Raw genomic sequence first — 22,907 nt, forward strand, 5'->3', positions numbered from 1 at the left:
GGTATCGTGATACTACTCAGAACCATGATGTTTTCATTGGTATCGTACAGTGGGTCCCAATATTGGTACTGTGACAACACTAATCTGGAGGGGGTTCATCTGCAAAAACTAATGAAAAACTAAACAACGATATTCGGTATTCGGTACTCGGTATTCGGCCAAGCGTTTAATTTTATTCGGCTTTGGCTTCGGCCACAAATTTTCATTTCGGCGCATCCCTAGTCCAAAGATCCAGATGTACAGGTCTATCTACGTTCCAACTTCCTCTAATTGTCAACTGATTGAAGTTCTTGCCGGTAGAACTACCCCATCCTTTATCTCATCACATTGTTTTCCTCCCACCCCCACCTCCATGCATCCCTGAACACACTCATTCAGTTGTTCAATTACTGTGTGGTGTAGAAACAAAATTAGACACACTCAACATCTTGCAAATGATTCATATAAAATGGTGAAAGTCTCACAGAATGTTGTCAAAACTGTCAAAATCAAAACCATAATATTTTGTCTTGTTGTTTAAATTAGAATTAAATTTTAACTGAGTTCATGGACAACAGTTTAACAGCGTACAAGTCTCTGTGTTTGAATTGTCAAAACATTGGGCACATAAAAAAACAAAAAACAATTTTCTAAGAGTGAAGTTGTTGAGTATTTGGACACGCTACACTGTGTAAGAGTGAATTTATTGGATATGTTTTCCAGTGGAAACTGCCCTAAATTATGCAAAAGCACATTTTTCCAAATTAAGAACTATAGTATAACCAACAGGAGACCATGATGTGTGAAGTGATTTTGGGAACACTGTACTGTCTAAGAGTGTGAGAGATATTTTTGTAGTATCTCTTTTTGGTGTTGCACTTTGCAGATGGTTTCCGCACACTCATCTCACAGCTGGCTGTTGTGCAGTGTTGTACAGAACAATGTTATTGTCCAGCTTGGAGGACGCCTCATATTGATGAACATCAGGTTGTAGCTAGTTGTCTGCCCTATCATGGCTGGAAAGGGGCATTGCTTGTGTTTTAGTAATGTTTTGCTTATCAGTTGTTGATCCAGGAAGTTCAACTTCATGAATATCTTTCCAACTATACCGAACTGATTTAGGCAGGTAGCTGCTGTCTCTTCCTTCTGGTACATCTATGTGCATTCAGTCTTTAGTGGTATGGAGTATCAGACCATACCATCCTACTTTCACCCCTGGTAGTGACCCAAGAAACAATATTGTGGATACAGATGACCAAAATGAGTTTCCCTGGAGGGGTGGCTTGGCTTTCCCTTTCACCATGTAATCACAGCAAGCAAGCGTCTGACTTTAGCGCCACATAGCATAACATCACAGACTCTCTTAAACCATTAAAAATGGAACTCTGTCACATCATGTAAACAAACTATCTAGCAGCTGTTGTCTTAGAGTGGCAACTGAAAAGATGGGTGAGTAAGTATTTCGTTACTATTCACAACAGTACTATCAGGGGTAACTTACAGATATCATTGTTGTAGCTGCAGTACTCCCTGTCAATCTTCATCCAGCCAGATAGGGCCTTATTTAGAATTTTGTAGTGAAGGAGGTATCATATAGACAACTCCTCATAACCTCTTGAAACATCCATTCCTTGTCCATTGCAGCGCTTTTAACACAAGCAACAGGAATAAATAGAAACCGGACATCTGACAATAGTTTTGCTCAAAATGATGTTCTACACCATGCTCCGTCGCACTGTGCCAGTTAAGACAGTCCAATAGAAAACAATACACTCAAACTGACTTAGCTGCTGATGCTCCCTTGCATCACACCCAGTTAAGACATGGTGTTAGAGATTTTGCTTTAAAGCTCAGACATTGGACAGAAGTTTATTTCGATGCTTCCTCACATTGACAAAAGTTGGGGTGGATTGGGCATCTGATAAGGATTCCTCCTGGATACCTCCCTTTAGAGGTTTTCCAGACACGTCCAACTGGGCAGAGGCCCCAGGCCAGACCCAGAGCATGCTGGAGGGATAACATATCCCATCTGGTCTTGGAATGCCTTGGGGTCCCCCAGGAGAGGCTGGGTAGAGAGAAAGATGTCTGGGCTACCCTTCTGATCTCACCATGACCCTGACCTCTATGAGTTCTCAAAATTAAATGGATGCTAACTCAAATGGTTATCAAAGTTGCTGAATAATTATCCATAGATAAACTAATTGATAAATCAACGACATGTTTCAGTTTTAGTCCTAATGGTTATATTATATTCCATTAGAAACATTCTAGGTGTATATTAATTCACAGCCTTTACTAAAATCCACAGAGAGGTAGTCAAAGGGGACGTAGGCATTTTACCAGGCATTTTACTCTGCCAGTGTTATTAACATTTATTTGGTTTATTTAACTATTTACAAAGATCAGAGCCACTGAAAGGTAAACACAATGTATTTAAGCTCTATCTCCTCGAACATGTTTTACCTCCCCTGCTGTTTTTTCGCCACATTAGCATAGTAGCCCTACAGATGGAAGTGTCGTTTGGTCTGCTGCTTTGGTTCCGATTGAAATATCTTAGACTCACAAGTCAGTCTGTAGACGCTTTGCTTAACTAAAGACTGATGACTTTCTCCCTGATTTTGTGTTTAGATGGGCGGATACAATTTCAGAGTTTAAAAAAACTCCCTACGTTGCAGAACCAATAGTAAATCCGCAGGGCGGTCCTTTGGTGGCTCGCTGAACTCTTGTGCTTATAAACATAGTCCGACTAGAAACACGTGTAGCAGTACAAAATGGCTCAAGTCGCTATAAGTTCTTCATTTCCACATTTTTGTGGACTGAGCACACGTTTGATAAAACGGAGTTAAATCTCTCAGCATCCATTTTCAAGCTCTCTGTGTGTTTGTGTCCTTGCGGACAAGAAAAGGGGGAGCGCACATTTCCGGGAGGGCGTGTCCTTTTCAAAAATGCAAGAGGCGTTGCTTTGTTGCAGGCCGTTTTCGCCGGTGTGTTAAACACACTTTAGAAAGGTGTGTCCCCAGACTATCAGAAGCTGGAGATCTCTGATTGTCTGGTGGCGAGACTAAGAAATATCAACAACTTTGAGATGGATTGCAATTTGTGCAATATACATGCGTGGTCCCTAGAAGGTGAACCCTAATGACTTTTGATGATCCCCTTTAGCACCACCTTGAGGTTCGCACTTGTGCTTTTGAGTGAAATGTCTCAACAACTATTGGATGGGTTGCCATTAAATATGAGACATGATTGATCCATGTCCCAATCAGGATGAACTGTAACAACTTTGGCGATTCACAGATGTTCTATCTAGGGGCATCATCAGGTCAAATTCATAATTTAATTTGACAAAGACAAGGTGCAGCTGCTGATGTACTCCATATGTTTTAAATTGATTTTTTAAATTGCATACTGTTGTTTGTAGTCTGGCATTGACACATCTTGCTTATAAAAGGGGGGTATTATATTCAGCAGACATTATCCTGTGTTGTCCATGGATCTCCTCCCATTAGCCAGTTTAGATCTGTTACTGTTATGAGGCGATTTTTTTAATGATTGGTGGTTCAAGTGGTTTTCTTTCCTGGTCCCCTCTCTCTCTCTCTCTCTCTCTCTCTCTCTCTCTCTCTCTCTCTCTCTCTCTGTATTGAGTTCTGTGTGCCTCCCTCCTGTAAATGCTTGTCTGCTGCTGCTTGCATGCAGAAATATAGTGCAGATAGAGTTGGAGCAAGGATTTCAGTGTCGAGATGTACAAAGCTGATATGGACTCATGGATATAATTTCTTGCTGAATATATTCCATTCAGTCTTGTCAGAGTCGTGTTTCATATTTTCAGGTTTTATTCAGTATGCTGAAATGTTCATTACATATTCTCAGACTTTCATTTAATATTGATTTTTTTCCTGCATATTATAATTTTTCTCTCAAATTTCCATAATGCACTACAACTACCACTCCACCCAGCTAAGTCTTGGCAAGGTGCTGGAAACATCAGTAAGTCCAAACTGGTAGAAAAAAATTCCACACTCTTACAGAGCTGAAAATGAGCCAGTTTCTACTGTTTTCCTACAATTTTCCATTAAACATTCTATTTTATTAAAAAAAATCATTATGAACATCCTAGTATGCTACTGGTCTAAGGTACATACTATATTGTCACTAGTTTTTAATCCTGTCCACAGGAACCTTTGATACATGTAATTTTGCTCTCAGCCTTGGTTTTTTGCCACTCTAGAAAAGTTGGTAATTATATTAGATTTCTATTTTTATTTGAATTTAGTAACTTTAGAGTAAAGTGGTTTATCTAATCTGCATTAACAGTGAGTGGCAGTGAACCAAAATAGTAAAATTGCAGGCTGGAAAGTTGATTATTAAGTTGATTAACAATTCTCTGTGGGTTTGGAACTGTCAGCATCCTCCTTCAAATGATATTACATTTCAGATTTCATCTTTTGTTATGACAAAAGTATTAATTAGAGCAGCTCTAAAGCTGGAGTGGGCAGAAATCTAGGAAAGGCAGAGCCCCTCCCAGCAGACAATACAGGCATACACACACACGTTTCATACAGTTGCCCAGTGTTTCACATACATTGATTTATTTAATCTTCTTTTATTGTAGAGATGAGCGCTGCGCATTTGCTCAGCCCCTACTTACCATGCTCCATGCTCTCATTTCCTGGTTGTTAGACCACAAATGAGACAAGAAGTAGCTAGCAAGCCACCCCACAGTTCCTCTGCCTTGCTCCTTGCCACTGTGGACTGCCTCATAAGGAGGATAGCAGACAGCAGCAGCTCCGAGACGGACCTTTCGTCGGTGGCTCTAGCAGCTCAGATTCAGCCGTCTCAAACCCCCTAATGCAAGGTGTCATGGCAGGCTGGTGGACTGCGGAGCATGTGTAATGGCAGCAACAAAAAGATTGCTAATCTGGCAAGAAGTCTGAGCTGTTCTGGCCCCTAGAGCTGGGGTTGGCCCTGGCTAGATTATTGCTGCTGCGGCCACTGACTGGAGGTCCTTCTCCAGGGCTGCTGCCTGCTCTTTGCTAGGTGAAGTGGTCTTTAGTAGCAGGCAATGAGGTGAAACACAAGCTTTGATTCGAGCCTCTAGCTAAACGTTAGCTACATGAAAGTGAACTTGAAGCTGCAACTGTATGCCTTCGTGCCCATTTGCAGAAGGCTAAACTATTAGCAATATGTTCTCTCCACCTCTGAAAAGCTTTATTGATATGGATAAATGTTTTTATGCCTTTGTGCTGTGATAGCCATGGCCGGAGCATTATGTTTTCAGGTTGTCCATCCATCCGAGTGTATGTATGTACATTCGTCTCATTGTCATGAATGTGATATCTCAAGAACACCACCAGGCAAAGTTTTTTTTTAAAAATGGCACAAACGTTCATCTGGACTTGATAATGAACTGATTAGATTTTGTTGGTCAAAGGTCACTGTGACCTTGCATCCGTCTCATTCTTGTAAACGCAGTATCTTAAGAACACCGAGAGGGAATTTCTACAAATAAGGACATTTGGTCACATACTGATTTAGTGACACTAATATTGGGTGCCAACTTTGAGAGTATTGAGACTACTCTGAAAATAGAGCTTCTGTGTTGGTGGGGAGAGGATGTGTGTGAAGCGTCCATGTTTAGCTTGACAGGTTTGTGGAGGCATACGAAGGCAAGGCGGTAATTCAGCTTTTGTGTTTATTGTCAGACTCTCTTGTAGACTTTCTTTTTGGTAAATCTGTCATAATTTCTCAGGTTGCTATGCATTGTGGGCAGTTTTTTCGCAACTTTCTCTGCAGGAGTCTCCAACATTAGAACAGCTTTTTGCCGAAATGACCTGTGATTTCTCTTGTCACAGGCTAGATTTTCTAAAGCCCGAGAACAGAGCCAAGAGGAGGTGCAGAAGTCTAGTAATCTCTCTGTCCTCTTGGATTACAATATACTCAAGGTTTATTGTGGGATTTTATTTTTTTTAATGCATTGACACCAAAATAAAACTGCCCTCCCCAGCTTCACAGGCACATTTCACATGCGAAAAATAAAATGTGCATGAGGCATGTTTCCATTATTGGAGGTGGAGGCTTTCTGAATGTAAAATGTGTGAGAGCTATATCAGAGGGTACATTAAAGAAAATGGAATGAGTCTTTACACTGCTGCATAAATTATTCATCAAATGTGCTATTTCACAATTTTCGACACAGAATCAGGAACTCCATACTGTTTATGGGGCAGTGAGGAATTTCACTCAGGACTTGTAGTCAGCAGTATGATTTCATGCATCGCACTGTATGTGGTATAAAAATACTTGTACAGAACCACTACTACTGAAAATTGCTAATAGCTGGAGATACTTATGCATAAATGCATCCGTCGGGTCTGGCTATACACCACCTTAACCTCATCTTGCCCCCTTTTAGAGTGTTTGTGCTTCCTTCCAGAATATGTCTGCCCACCTCCAGTGATAGTGGCACTGCCTTGCAGTGTAGGCAATTCAGGTTAAGGCCTTTGGAGGAAAAAATGCACATATCCATCTGCCTGGACACAGATGGAGAGAGGAGATACAGATTATAGCTCAATAAAAACACATCCACACAATGCACCAAAATCTGCACAAACATGGCCTACATCTAAAAAACAACACATTTCCAGAGGTTGTTTAGAGTGGCGAGGGGTTGCTTTTTGATGTAAGACACGTCAGGGTGGGGCTACATGTTTCCAGGCCCAGAAATTCTAGCAGCACCCCCGTGTGCATACCTACTCTGTCTTCCTCTGTCTGAATCACAAACTCTGATCTTTTGGCCCTCATGTTCCCTTTATTTATGCCTTTGAATGTCTGGGATAAAATGCTGACAAAGATCAGTTTGTAGACTGACAGCGGTAATATCAAATCAGCAACAGAAGATTAACTGACACTTTGCTCGGTCTGTCATGTGGCACCAGAGAGAAAGAGAGAAGTCCCAGACAGATGGATGTTGATGGGCTGCAGACATCTCAGGAAAGAGAGACTGATGCAGTCAGTGAAAGGGTGTGCGTAGGTGTGTTTGATGTAACCCCAGACAGTTGCGTTACACAGACAGCAGAGAGGTGGAGGACTTTTTGGGGAGAAATACTGGCGCAGGCTCAACCAGGCGTGAATACCTGCATTAGTATTCACATGTACTGTCAGAGGAAGGTTTTGATAAGGATTCTGTTTTCCAAAAAGGAAAGCAACAGAGTTAATTTGAGGAACTGTGTTTACAAAGGGGACTGAGGGTAAACAGACTCTAGATACAGCACCGCTGCTCTCAGGTGATGGTTGCAACAGAAATACCTGCAAAAATGATTTCATTGTACTTTGATTTGTTCATTTTCTAATGATCACTGTCTTCATACGCTAAATGTGAAGTCAAGTGACGCAGCTGTGATGATGTTTATGCGAATCAGGTGGCACGCTGCAATTTTGGTAATCATATTGGCATGAAATTGCGCCTGTGTTTCTGCCTGCTGAGATTACGTCTTATCTCAAAGGCAAAAAAGTGTTGTTTTTTTTGTTCGTTTCATGGCTGTAATTAGAGGAGGCGCAAACATGGATGTGTTCAATTCACTCAGATCCCTTTTCTTGATTTTTTTTCTTATCTTACTTTGATAGAAGTCACTTAAAGTCTATCAACAGAAAAATAATCAGCAGCAACATAGAATATCAATTACAGGGGAACCACCAATTTTACACAAGTCAGTTTACAGGTGTTGAGGAGTGCTACTGCATATGTAAAAAAGTTGTCTAAAGGCTTTCCAGAGTGAGCTGCGTGAAATCTGATTGATTGATTGGTTGATTGATTGATCGGGTCTGGAGACTACAAGTTTGAAAATGAGAAAACCCTGGGTCTGTTGACAAAGAGAAAAAGTAGTGAGGTTATCAGAAGTCTGTAACCCGCTCCTTATCTCTGCTTGAGGCTCAAGGCTACATTATCGGCGACTTGCACATCATACCTAAATCTCTAATTGAACTGTCAGTGATTGAGTTGCATTGTTGGTAATGTAGGCATCCAGTTTTGACATGGAAGAAAAATGCATGGAATAAAAAACATGATATCTCTGGTTGGATAATTCTGGATAATTCTATAGGTATTAATATAAAACCAATATGCATGTAAATACACCCAACATGGGTAACTGAATGTAACCCTTTTAATCACTTTAGTATAGAAAAAGAACAACAACTACAAACATGAAACAGTAAAACCACATTTTCATAAAGCTACGAAGTTGTTGCCCATACACAACTACATTATGGTCTTCTAAAATAACAGAATTTTTACATAAACTTTACCATTATATGCAGAAAACCTGGGGACCCTACTCCCAGACACAGACGTGAACACTTTCTCTCAGGAGAAGCCGGGCTGGACTCAGCATTTAGCCCATTAAGAAACTGTCTGTTGCTTTTAAAAGTGGATGAGCAGAGCTGAGTGGCCAGTATTGAACCTTGCTCCCACTCCACCTGGAATACTAATCTATTCATCTCACTAAAAGTGTATACATTTCCAGACTTCTTTCTTGATAACCCTGCACTATAACAACAATGTGTTCGTGCCTTTTAGTCACCTACATTGCAAAATAAATGTGTAGCTGTTGTCTTTTTGCTCCCCCGCTGAAAAATATGACTTCACTGTAACTATTAGCTCTAACAGGCAAACATATTGTTGTTGACTAATGCTTCTAATATCAGAGTTTGAACTCTTGGTCCTTTAAGTTGCTGTAATTCCAATACATTTGAGGTATCCCCCGTTTGTTAATACCTTTGTGCTATAGAGGTATAAAGAAAAGTTTTATGACTGTTTCTGAAACCATTAGATAGATAGATAGATAGATAGATAGATAGATAGATAGATAGATATGGACTTGCATAAAAACGTACCACATATGCACAGAGACGGAGGAAAAGCCCACAGAAACGCAGCGAAACACAGAGACAAACTGGTGAAAGATCATGCAGAGAAAAGCCCCATCAGTCCTTGTCTAACAGTGAATGGGGAAGAGGCTCAGCTGAATGAAGGCAGCTATTAAAATCCCTTGTAAACACATTATGGACCTGGTCTTGTCAATATATAGAATGAGACATAACAGTGATATAGAGGGTGAGGCGCATCCATAAATGCATGAAGCCAATCTCATGTCAGCGTCTGCTGGCACCTTTCCGTGAATTCTGATGTGCAGTAGTTACACTGAAGAAAAGGGGAAGGAGAGGACTGAACAAAGCACAAGTAAACTTATTAAATACAAAGAAAAAAAGATGCCTCAGGCTAATTGTCAGAACAAAAGAAATATCAAAGTTTGAACAGTGTACATTAGCAGAGCATTTTTGTTCATAATTGGACGAATACAAACGCGTACAATATGAGTTGATGATGAACTGTAATCTAAATTACAGGGAAAATGTTGCCACATTTGCAGCAAATGTGGCTCATCACTATTCATACCAGGGACTACAAAAGAGGAGGAAGTATTTAAACTTCTGCACAGGAAACGAAGAGGAAACTCAAAGATTTACTAATTAAATACAATGAAATGAAGGTACATGTAGTCTATGGTCTTAAAGTGTGGGAAGAAAAAAAAAAAATCAAATTTCACCATGTATGTTAGAGACATAGATAAAACTGAGCTGTATCAATTCTAGTTAGTATCGCAATATATTTTCACAATTTCTACCAAAATAAAACATTTTGTAAAACAATTTTCAATTGGATTTTGTGTCCAGATGCCTTCAAGTGTTTTGTTTCCTGCTGCAAGATGATACGGGCACTGGATACCAGATGAAGCTCTAAATATGCCTTTGTATAAAATTACCCTCCAGACCCGTTTTGAAGCTTTTAAAAATACTCTGCTATGATAAACATTTTGTTTTACATGGTTCTCCCAAATGAAAAGTAGAAAATAAACCTAAGCACAGCTACTGTTTTCCCATTGAGAAATTCTAAATCTGACCTCTGCCCGGCACACCACTGCTGCCCTTTTGCTTTCTGTTCGTGCAACACTGGCACAGTGCTAAAATGAAGTGTGGACAAAGGTTTGGTTATGGGAGATAAGTGCTAGTATCAGTGAAAGAGCAGTGTGCATCAAGATGGTTAGTGTTAGCATTAGACGAAACATTGGAAAGATTGAGCCATCCATGTTTGTGCCTCAGTCAGACCCAGACTCAGATGAGGAGTCTGTTGTGCACCAAAAACGATGACTAGCAAAGGTATCAGAATGGTAAGTGTAGTTAGCATCTTTAATTTTTCATGCTTTTTTGAGATTTTTATATTACCTCTACTCAGAGGTAGAGCTGGTCATCCACCAATCGGAAGATCGGCAGTATCCTTTGGCAAGATACTGAACCCCAAATTGCTCCCGATGGCTGTTCCATCGGTGTGTGAACGGCTACTGAGAAGCAGGTGGCACCATGTATGGTAGCCTCGGCCACCAGTGTGTGAATGTGTGTGTGAATGGGTGAATGTGACATGGTAAAAAATGCTTTGAGTGTTCCGAAGACTAGAAGGGCGCTATACAAGTAGAGTTCATTTACCATTTTACCATATAGTCCACTCTGTGCTGGAGATTTCAGGTTTCTTTGTGTGGTGTCCAAGTCTGCCGCCCTGTCTGTGCGTTTCCTTCTTTTCAATGTGTAGTGATTGGCTTTTGAATTTGTGACGTACCCTCTCCAGCTTGCCTGGTGTATGTTTAAATCTCTTCAAACCTTGCACAGACACAAGTCAGTGTAGTGAAATTTAGACATTTTAGGGAACATAAACATAACAAAACAAATTTTGAAACAAAGGGATCTTTAAAGAAAGTGAAGAGAAAATCGGTAAGAAAACAGTCTTCTGATCATTTGATAGAGTCGCTCTAATCACGTAACTTAAAAAATAAAAGGTCAATGAAACATTAACGCTCCCCATATGTACTTTTCAAACAAGATTTTCACATGGGATTGATGTCAGTGTCAAAAGGAAGCTCAGAGATCAAATTTGAATGTGTAATTTTGACCCTACACTGCAGCTCCACCATCACATCAGTTATGCTAATTACTTGATGAAAAATGCAAATAAACATCATCCGTCAAATAATTTGTCATATCATTATGTCTGTGATCTGTGAGGGACAAAAATGATATCAGTCTCTCTCTAACACAAGCACAAAGTTAACTGCAAAGGACAGCAAACTCACAAACAACAAAAAAAGTATGTTTGGAGGTAAACAGGACAGTGTCTGTGTTGATACCTTAAATTGCACCTCATTCCCTTTGTGAGCAATCAATAAAGCTGACAGAGAGATGGGAATTCACTCGCCATCATCCAGGGCTGTTTTATTCCATTTAAAAACAGAGACATGCACAAACAGGTGTCATTTAGGAGCTGATATGTTTCACATTAGTATGGACCTGGTGTCTTCCAGCCCTCCTCAGAATAACCGTATAAACAGGCATACATGCACGTATAATTTTCTTATTAGAGGAACAATAGCTGATGTTTTAGACTGCGTTGCTTGTCATTCCATGGGGTTTGAAAATAACTTCTCCATTGTTGTTGTAACCATTACTCAAGGATGACTTATTTCTCTATCCTGTGTCAGACTATTGAGTCTGTTAAAGGAACAGAATAATAAGAAAATGAGCAGGTGAAAATTAAAGTATTTATAGAAGAGAATATGGGCTCAAAACCATTAGGCAGATTTGGTTGATTTGCATTAAAGCCCAGGCTCTTTTTATATTTTGATGAGTCATATTATGTGCCTGTCTCTGTGTGTGTGTGTGTGTGAGTGTGTCTGCCCGCATTAATAACACTTTTGAGGTAAGATCTAGAAAGTCAGGCCAGCATCTCAGGATAGATATTTTATTAGGATTCATAGCCACTTCTTTTTTTCTCATTATATTCTGTCTGTCTGTCATGTTTTTAAGAACTTTTGTTATTGACATTACTGCTAGAGAAATGTCAATGCTGTCTAATAACTTGGGCTTTTAATCAGATATCTTCACACAGTATTTCAGACGTTAACTGTCCTCATTTTTAATTTTGTAACATCATTTTAAAAGATAATGGGGAGCAAAGGTCACCATGAAAAAGGGTGTTTTGTAATGTGTGTTGCGTAGACATCCAACATACCATTGCAAAAATACTTCAGAGTTCTCTGGTTCAGCTAAGAGTCTTGAAAAGTGTGTCATGGTAGTTTTTTCATGAGACAGTCAATGGTATCTTGCATGGGTGGGACAAAGTTGTTGTTTTGCAAATCACAAGTATGTCATAAGTTGCTGTGGAGTCCCACATCAAGAATGACAAGTCCCAAGTCAAGTCTCAAGTCTTAAATTTGAGTTTTGAGTCCTAAACAAGTCATAATGCACTCTTCACCAAATCTAATGATATTTTAACAACAGAGTAAAAATATATCAATTTTTTTTAAACAAGTGTGTTCATTGGCTTTTTAATATACTACAAATTTTACATCAAAAACAACAACAGAAAACAAATAAGGTACAAAATAGAACATTGCCCGTAAGGCATCAGCTGCTATGACAGGGCAACACAGTGAGTACTTTTGCAAGGTTCAAAATAGATAACCTCATATTCCCTCATAGTTCTCTCCTGTAGCTTGACTACATGCTGTTGGATTGGTTTCAAACAAAGTTGATTTGGGGAAGTAAGTGTCGAATTGCTGGGAATAAATTGCGTTAATGTAGGTGATTCAGGAAATAAAGGTAAATTAATTGATTTGTGGCACATATATTAAATAACATACTTTTTAATCTTTGGGCTTGGGGTAAGGTATCAAGCCAAGTCATTGGTTTTAAAGTCCAAGTTGAGTTGGAAGTCTCATTTGATTTTGTCAAGAACAGTCTAAAGTCATCAAATCTGTGACAGTCCAAGTCATGTGACTTGAGTCTAAACCTCCATTACATTCAATCTAGTAACATGGTTTCATAGCCTGTTTCAATAAAACGAACAATCAGCATGTCAGAAGGTCAGATGTTGAAAGGCAAAAATTGCAGCATGCGGAACATTTCATGACTCAGTGACATTGATTAGAAAGCTCTGTCAGATCCCTGCAGTTATGCTCAAATAATGGTTATTTTCTACTACTAGGAAGCAAAATCTTTTCACCTTTAACACGCCTTTAAGATACAGATCACTGTGTTTGACAACAGCTGATTGTACACTGCTGTGTCATCTCATCTAACGTGTTTTCTGTTGTCATGTTTTAGGGCTCAACGCTCTGCCCTTTGACCCAACATCCAACAACGACCCTCTCCACTTCAACAGCTCCAATGGGCCGCTCATGTCAGAGTGTCCTTCTCTGGAAAACACTGCTGAAAACAGCAAGAAAAGGAAAAGGACCAGCCTGCCTCCAGGTACTGACAGTGCTACCTCTCTATAGTAACATCATGACACAAAAGAATAAAGAAACCTGTCCTTTCTGGCTTTTCAGTAATGCCCCAATAGTATTATGTGTTGTGCTACACAGACCCTACCTGGAATTACACTGTCCCACTTTGTCTGGTTGTGTGTTTCCTGATGGAATGTAATTTAAATGCTACCAGCATCAAATAACTGCTGGTGAGAGATAAACTTTAATCCTGTTATTTTGAGACAGTCTGAAAGAGGTAGCCTTGTTTGGTCTTTGCTGTTTTTGATTAGCTCGCTGTAGCCTGCGGTGCTGCTTGTCTGGACTGTTTGGAGGTCACCCGGCTAAAACCAGGAAGCTGCACGTCGGAGATTTCACGTCCGCCTGCCTCTCACCATGCCAACAGTCCCGCCAATCAAAACCTCACATGCCCCCAGCTCTTACACACATACTGACCTGCTATGCCCAAAATACTGTGGCAATTTCTTTATGTGTGCCTGCATGCACTGTAGTCTCTGCTTGTGTGTGTGTGTGTGTGCAAAAGCTCACCCAATGAGCCTAATTTTAATCAGGGCCAGTGTGTTGTCTAATTAAAGGAGGGCTTTCTAATTAATTGCATTATGAGCAGTAGAAAGAAGAGGGCCCTTAAGACAGAGAGGTGTTGCTCCATGTTTTCATCTGTCGGGGTGACACTAATTGGTCTGGATTTACAATCTGGCAGAGATACACAGGGGCTCCAAATTAACTAATATCAGCACTTGCAGGGCACATCTTACTCACTGGTGGTACTCATCGTCAAACATGGCCCGTGGAACCTCGCACTAGCCGGCTAAATGGCTCATTTTTCTCCTGCCAAATACAGTCGCCAACAATTCCATCAAAGATCTGTGTGTGCTTTGTGCTGTTATAGATTTAATTCCCAGAGGTAGTGATAAGGTAGTCCACCTGGAAAGAATCTGCACACGACCCATCTTTCTTTCAGTCTCACAGCTGGCTAGCGTTACCAATTATATAAGGTAAATAATGTTTCTCCCCTGTCAACAACGGGACTGACCCTCCGAGGGCCATTCCTTTAAAGCTTGAACAAACAAAGGTTTAGGCAGCTGAGATTGCCTTTCAGTGCAAAATTATACCTTGTCTCTCCATAATGATAGAAAAGAGCTGATGAATATATCTTTAAAATTGCTGAACATGTCCAGGGTATGTGCAGGGTGTACAGTGCCTCTCACCAAGTGCATGCTGGGATTTGCTCAAACCTTCTTGCACACATAAGCAGTAAGCAACTTAAAACAAAGATGAATGGATAAACATTAAAGACAGTTTTAACAGTATTTAAGATTGGTTTATATGGATAAATCCTGCATAATAAACATAAATTGTTAACAGATGAAATAACCAAAGGGAAATATCTGTTTCTGGCTAATCCAGAAAATTAGTTACTTAACATACTAAGTCAAGCAAATTTTGCTTATATAGTGTAGCCCAATATCACAGGTTGCAAAATTTACCCTGTTGGCTTAACAGTCTGAAGAGCATACAACACCCTCTGTCTTTGGACCAGGAGTCTTTAGTGTTTTTCAGGCCAAGGGTCCCTTAGCTCAAAGAGAGACGTAGCAGGGACCACCTACATATATTGTATAAAACTGAGTTGCACTTGAGATAATTATCTGAATATTTTCCAGTCTTCTTTTGATTGCAGTTTGCCTTAGTTGCTAAGCAGATGTAGCGAGGCTAGGTGTGTTAGCTTTACGCTCTCCACTTTGGCAGGGGGTTTCTGAGGCAGACGGTGTGTCAGAGTCTCTTGCTCGAAAAGTTACAACATGATCCATTGCGGCTCACAAGAATGTCCGTACATTTGGAATAATAATGCAGCTAATTGGCCAGTATATTTCAACCAAACTGTTAGCTAACTAGCTCTCCTTCCCATTATGAATAGGAATAGAAAAAAAAGTGACGCGTGGTGATTTATCATTAGCTAGCTGACATGATTGCATTAGGTGGCGAACAGCCTGTTATTAGGTTTTACAAATAGTTCAATTTATCTTTGTTAATGTTTGTCCGCAGCTCTTTGTTATGTTGGATCAATGTTAATGTGTATTCTCAGACACGTTTTAATGAAATTTGGCAGCCTCCCTGCAGTAACTCTGAGGACCCACTAGGGGTCCCCCTTTTAAGACACAGGCCTGAGGCCCTTGCTTTGGATAAGGCAAAAATTTCCCCAGAAACCCTTTAACTGCAACAGAGGAGAGATCCCTCTCCCTGGATGGACAGATGTGCAGTAGATGTTGTGTGTACAGAATAATCAATATGATAGAACATGCAGTCGTCTTATTATTTATTAGGTGGTCTATACTTGTTTTTTGGTAAAAGTCAAAAAATAAAAAATATATCTGTAAAGACAGAACACAAGTTTGCAATTAATCAAAGTAATATTTGATTTTGCTACGGTTTTCTTCCATTATGTGTTGTGCAACACACTTTGCCGATGACACAAGATGGTTCTGTGCAAAACTGGTGGAAATTCAGGCTGGTTTTCTGGAAAGCACTGAGGTTCCAGGAATCCTAAATGGAACTGGCTCAAGAACTAGAGCTGAATTGAGGTTAAATGGAAATATGTCTGTGTTTGTGTCTTTTTGTTGCAAACTAATTCAGTCGTTGGGTTGAATCAGCTGAATCTATAAGAGTCTGAGGATGGCTCATCTAAAGCAGAAGAGTTGTGTTATTTTGCTGCTGCAGTGCAAAGTCAAACATGGTAAAAGGCAGAGGATTTTGCAACAACAACAGACAGGTTTTCACACAGACGTGAACAATGTTACAGAGGGCAGATCTATGATGATATGATGACATGAGAAGTGTACTCAGTTCTGCCTTTCTGCTGCTTTCAGTATCGTGTGAAAATACAACAACGTGCTTGATGAATATTAAGAGTAAAGAAAATTGTTTCCAACATTCTTCTATTGAACAAAGTGAACATTAAACTGAACATAAAAGGCATTAATTATATATATATTTTTTTTAAAAAAGGTTCATAAAAAAGGATATACTGTGCAGCCCTAGTTCCATCAATATGATTGGAGTCATCGATAGGGTTTTGGCAGGTTCACAGGAAGGGCAGGGCATGTCTGGGAGAGCATTTTTGAGTTGTGTTTTACAGTACAAAGCAGTGGCCATATGAACAAAGCAGAACAACAGCACAACACTTAAATGACATTTTCCTCCACACCTGGATAAGTTGCACCAGGTAGTTTGAATAACTAATAATAACTCCTATCAGCTAACCCTTAACCCTTAACCCTTTTTAATCTAATATTGTGACCTGTAAATCTACACCTGCTGCAGAGGTGTACAAACTTTGGTCCTGCCTGGCTGTTCTGCAGCCCCTGTTTGTCTTTTACCACTTTTTATGTAGGACTCAAATCATGTTTTTCAGATGCGAGGCTACTATCTTCCATCCAGGTGCTGCTGTTGTCATTTTGTCTCACTCTGATAATACAACCAATGGTGTCTTAACACGAATAAACTCAGCTTCTTCTCAGTTTTTATCATTTTTGTCTTCTTGTTTCAATGTCCTCTCCTTTCCACATCCTGTCCCTGCTTTGTTCAGGAAACTGAATTTGGAGGAGACGTACACCTGCCGCAACGAACCCAGTGAAAATAAATAAAAGAAAAGGTGCAGCAGGCACGTTCAGAAAAGCGACCTTTGTGACAACAGCCTCAATGGGCATAAAAAGCAGAGTCCCAGAGTTACAGTACAGCATGACTCATCAAAATTTGTGCATAGAGGAAAACAGATGAGCTTAGCATGGTTTTCACATTTATTTTTTCCTTTTTTATAGACACCATCTTGTTATTCATCAACCACAGTGTCCTCTGGAAGACTTCACTAAAGCACTGTCACTGTACTGACTTTCCTCAAAACCACAAACAGACAGCTGGATATAAATGAAGTCAATTTTGTATATAGTGTGGCTTCAATGAAAAGATGTGTGTGTGTGTGTGTGTGTGTGTGTGTGTGTGTGTGTGTGTGTGTGTGTGTGTGTGTGTGTGTGTGTGTGTGTGTGTGTGTGTGTGTGTGTGTGTGTGTGGTCTGCTCAGATTAAAGCCTGTCAGAAAGCCTTAAGATCAAAGCCTTTGTGGAGCTCAAATCTGATCTGTCACTGGAAAAGCCACCCAGCTTTTTTCCCCTTCCATCTTAGAGATAGAGAGCAAAGTCACTTATCCATTATTTTTCTCTCTGTCAGTTCGTCAAGTTATGAACAATATTATAATACACTATTATAATGAAGGTGCCATTAAAGCAGGATAAGTGCACAACTATCATGATCACTCATCTCGCTGCAGTTCCTCGCAGCTTCTAGGAAAACCAACAGGAAACCTTACAGGGAAATTGTCAGGGAAATGGATTTCATTTCCACGTTAGTGACACATCTAAATTTATGACTGAATACCTTCATAACAAATGACAATCCTAGCAGCTTTAACTGTGCTAAACTATGTGTAGTGCTTATTAGCAAATGTTAGCATGTTAACACACTAGACTAACATGGTGAACATGGATATACCTGGTAAACATCAACCTGTATTGTCATTGTGAGCATGTTAGCAAACTGAGTTTACTGTGCCTAATGATAGCCTCACAGAACTGCTAGCATGGTTGTAGACTCTTGTTTAGAAAGCCAGAATGAATATGAGAATATCAAGTCAGCCAGATCTCAGTTGGCATATTTATAACTGCATATTAATAAAAGTGATAAAAACAGAATCTACAAGGAAGTGGCATGAGCTATGTTAATGTGGTGACACCTATGAGTGTTGTTTCAGTGGCATATAAATCTGTTTGGATGCCACTGCAGTTCTTCTTATCCACTGCATGACACCCCTGCTGCTCTTACAGATACCACCAAGCACTGGCAGGTGTCTCTTGAAACTGGTATGGCACTGGTGGATGCCAGTCCTTGTAGGCAAACTAGCCATATGTTGCTGCACTAGCCCTTAGCTAGTGCTGCCATGCAGCTGCAGGGTCACTACAGCAGCTTTCAAATTGAAATGCTCCCAGAAGTTTAATGGTTTCTGGTGTTATTACTGGCAAGTTCTGCCTTTCTAGCTTCTTCCTTTTTCTTTGCTCCATTTTCTACTTGGAAGGTCAATACACAGCATCAGGTCTTAGTGTGACAGTGATGAATGTACATGGCCTTGTTTGCTATATAATACTTCCATGAGTGAAATAAGGCTCTGAAGCAAAGAATTTAAATTAAGGATTTTTATTATTTGAATAACTTCACTTTCTTGAGTATTTCAGACCTGAACTGTTACCATGACCACATGCTGTTGCACAGCATGTAGTGCCTGTGTAGAAAACATGTGTTTAAAGCTAATGATAGCCCAGTAACAAGTAAATTCTATAGAGCAATGTTGCATCAGGCTAATGACTATGGCCCAGTCATGGCAGATCAATGATTACAGATGATTAGTGTTTCCTTGCGCCGGCTATGAGTCCACTCTCTATCTGTTGTAGCTGCTCGCTAACTTGAAGTCACTCCCTGAAGGACTGGCAGCTAAATGATGGAGGTCTGCAACAGCTGGAGCCGTGGATTTACTGGCTTAGAGGGTGTGATTCTGTCTGGCTCCGGGTCGTCTCCAGCTTCAGTCAGATCCTCCAGCCCTCTGAGGACGACTGATGGAGCACCGACTCATTAGCAGCCATGTGGATTTAGTCTCGTTAAGGGACTCTAATGGATAGATTTATCTCGTTACATTTGGCACTTCATTAGATACACATAGTGAAGGACAAAGGCATGTGGTCCTGTCGAAACACACACACACACACACACACACACACCACATGATATTCTTGTATTTTTCTCATACTTTTATTCATTAAGGCGGTGTAATTACCCAGACCGGTGTACTCAGAGACTGTATTTATGATCTAACACATTGACAAAAAACAAACATCCTGTTGAAAAATAATACAGCTCTGCAGTTTATCCAAATTCTCCATCCTGAGATGTTCCAGAATTCTCCACACCTCCACACCACTGGGTGTTAAGTTGTCATTTGATATAAATGCTGTTTTGCAGGTATTGTTTCTACCATGATCACCATATTTCTTATCATTTTAGCATGCCAGTGTTTGCTAATTAGCACCAACAACAAAGCATATTGTCATTAGTTTTGTAGGTATTTCGTCATAAACCAGGACAAATGGAAACTTCTGAGGGGACCATTAATGTCTGTCTCCAATTTTATGCCCTTTCCAGTTGATAGCTGTAAAGACATCAAACTCAAAAGCCCAAATGTTAACCTCATGGTCACACAAGATAAAAGGTCAGATGATCACCAAAGTCACCGTGATATACCCTCTGGGAACCAAAGATATCTGCACCAAACTTCATGACAGTCCATCTGAAAGTTGTTTCAGTGTTTTAGTTTTGACTAAGTGGTGGATTGATCAACTGTCACTGATATTCATAGAGCCAGCTATTATTGAGTTATTATTATTGAGTTAACCTGTCTGCATATGTAAGGGATTAATTTTAAGGCTGAAAAAATCAAACCTATTGGTGGTGATTAACAGACTGTTGTAAAGACCACCGTAATGAGATCACGAGTCCCACCCTCCTTAGTTCCCAAGTTGGACAAGCTTGACAAAAAGAAACATGGCAATTCTGCTAGCTGCTGTTATCAGATAGTTTCTTGGCATCAGGCAGTATAGCTTCAAGAGGCAAACCCAAGGACTATGTGATGGAAGGATGTTATGAACAAGGTAAAAAGACACATATTGAATCTTCCGACCAACCGAGGATGATAAGACTCTCAGTCAACATTGCTCAGATCATGAAAGTAGTTTGTATTCATACTGACTCCAGACCATGGTGCTGACCTAACGTTGGTCCCTTTTTATGCAGCCTTATAGAGGTAATATAAACAGAGAAACGTTAGCCTGGATCTGGCTCATGATAAGTCATGTCATGTCAAAAATATATCAGCAACCTATCTGTCCTTCTCCAGATAACGTTACCACAGAACTAAGGAGGAAGCAAACCTGGCTGACTTTGGTGATCTCGCTTCAGGCGAACTTCTCTTGATGCAGCTATCTGTTAGCTACCTAGTTTGCTAGCATTTTGCTAACACTAGCTAACTTGTGACTATATACAATATAATGTGTACAGAAAGTTTGTGACAGTACCCGGCCACATCTTTTAACCATCTTCAAATTTTGGTTTTCTTTTACAACACAGACAAGCCTGGCACATAGCATATCTATGTTTAACTGGAAAAGGGACAGTTGACCAAAGTCCTGCTCTGTTTCAACCTTGTGCAACTCTTATTGGAGTACAGAGCGAAAAGGTGCAGGACTTAGGAAGGGTCAGTTGTTCAAAGCTCTATAGGTTGATATCCCAACCATGCAACACCAATTGTTATTAAATTTATAGTACTGAGTAAGAAAATATTTTTCAAGTGTGTAATGAAGGTAGTGTAACACATTATCATCTTTTCAGTCTCAAAATCCATAGATGTTCATCTATACAGAAGTTAGATACAACACTTTCCATTATTCACTCTTGCACTTTTCCCTCTTTTCACAGTGCATAACCAAGACTGCCTCAGGGTCCCTGTACAAACTGCTTGAATTATCCATTTTTTCATTGGTCTCAGCATTTCACAGCAGTCCACGATGGTCTTCTCTTTGCAGTTCTGTTGTGATTTAACAAAATAAAGTGAGCAGAGTGAGCAGTTACACAGCTGCTGGTGTGTTGGAGGAGCATGAGTTCACCCATTGACTGGATCAATAGCAGTTTCATGCGATGTGCTCCTGGTTAGCTTCGCAAATCAACACCTGTCTTATTGCACCAGAAGCAATACAGTGCGCTCTCCAGGACTGTGCTTTTAATTTGAAACTGTTGCTTGACAGAAGCCTCAGACGGCTGTCTTTGTTGAGAAGCCTTTTTTATAATGAGCCTGTTTCTATGACAGTGTTCGACTGGAGCACATTTGAAATACAGTAGAGCTACTATGTTGAAACCACAACTGAGGCTGTTACTGCAGATAATTCAGCCTGGGATGATTAAGCAGCAAAATTATACTTTCAGACATGTGTTCTAAAGAAGAAAAAATGTTAAAACAAAGTGTGTTTCTAGCATTAGCCTTTCTAAGAGCCACCATAATAACGATTTTGAGGAAGGCTGAGTGAACTGTAAATAAAGGTAGGTGTCTTTATAGCTGCTTGGTCACTGGTCAACAATATTAAGGTAAAGTAAACATGGATTATTGCTGGAAGAACAACTTCTGGTCTGACTGATTTATTAGTGGTAAAAGTTAACTCCTGTAAGTATTTACTCAAGAAGTGTTGCAGTTACAATTGTACAGTTTTATGGTACTTATACTTGAGTTTTTCAATCTAATGCTACTTGATGCTTTAACACCACACCACCACAGTGTTCCTATGAAGTATGGAAAAGTTCAGAATTTGATTTTAATAGCTTCCAGGTCTGGATAAATATGAAAAAAAGGAAATATGAAACAGTATTTGTGTCTCCAGACTATTACCCCTACTTTTCTAAAAAAATAAATTGATCATACAAGCAGCCTATTTTTCATACTGTAGCATTTGGAGAAGGCAGCCAGCACAGCTAAAATGTTTACCACTGTGTGAGACTGTGTAACAGATAAGCTTGATGTTGTTGAATATAAGGCAAGAAGTATGGTGTGTGACTGAACCAAGCAGCATCCTCCGAGCCTGAAAAATGGAGCTAACACAGAAGTGATGCATCACTAAGGGCGAGCCACTTTGAGTGACAGGCTGTCTGCCGATAGTGTCCTCGGCTTCTCAGTCAGATCCACCCCTCACTCCTCTACAGCGCCAGCCTCTCACCCAAATACGGTCACTTCTGGCTCCAAAAACCAAGATGGTGATGGCCAAAATGGCAAACTCAAGGCTCCAAAACGGGAGTACACAAACCAATGGGTGATATCACGGTAGCCACGTTGATTATTTATCCAGTTTATGGACTAGACGCAAACTCCTACTGAACATTTGTAAGTTATGCGGTGGTGTAGTTATTAGAAAAGTACTGACTAATTTCTCTAGATTAAGAAACCTTTATGGCTGCATTTATCATTGTTTCCATGGACACAGTGAATAGACAAGGCTGTGCAGATGCTGTGAAAGTTAAATTAACTTTTTTAAATTGATTTTTTGGTTATCATTTATAAAACAGACTAAAAAATATGGAGAGAACAACAATAATAGTATATTATTTATGCAATACTGTATATGATTATATAAAATAATATGAGTACAGGTAGCATCAGTTCGTCGTCGGTTTGAGATATTTGACAGTGGAACATTTCTGCGTAGAAGTGGGGACGGAGCGGCCACAGTGGGTAAATGCAAGTTTTCCGAGCCTGGCTATTTGTAATCAGATATCAAATATGGTCAGAAAAAATATACTGACAAGTCTGAAAATTTGAGTCTGGAAAAGTTTGGAAATTTGAAATTGACCCCTACAGTTATTCCACAGTTAGTTACAGATGGATTATTGTGTGAACAGCCTTTTTAGGGTGTAGCTGGTGGAG

At 39.9% G+C, this 22,907-nt stretch overlaps 1 protein-coding gene across 2 annotated transcripts in view; it reads left to right on the forward strand.

Moving 5' to 3' along the window:
* Window positions 1–22,907, forward strand: part of LOC126388712 (ecto-NOX disulfide-thiol exchanger 2-like) — a 264,071-nt gene that overhangs the window by 55,700 nt on the left and 185,464 nt on the right. For both annotated transcript variants that reach the window (XM_050041965.1, XM_050041966.1), the window contains exon 2: window positions 13,189–13,335. In XM_050041965.1, the coding sequence (XP_049897922.1) occupies window positions 13,189–13,335 (147 nt within the window). The remainder of the gene's footprint in view (window positions 1–13,188; window positions 13,336–22,907) is intronic.

The sequence above is a fragment of the Epinephelus moara genome, chromosome 4 (genome assembly GCF_006386435.1).
Source record: "Epinephelus moara isolate mb chromosome 4, YSFRI_EMoa_1.0, whole genome shotgun sequence".
NCBI lineage: Eukaryota > Metazoa > Chordata > Actinopteri > Perciformes > Serranidae > Epinephelus > Epinephelus moara.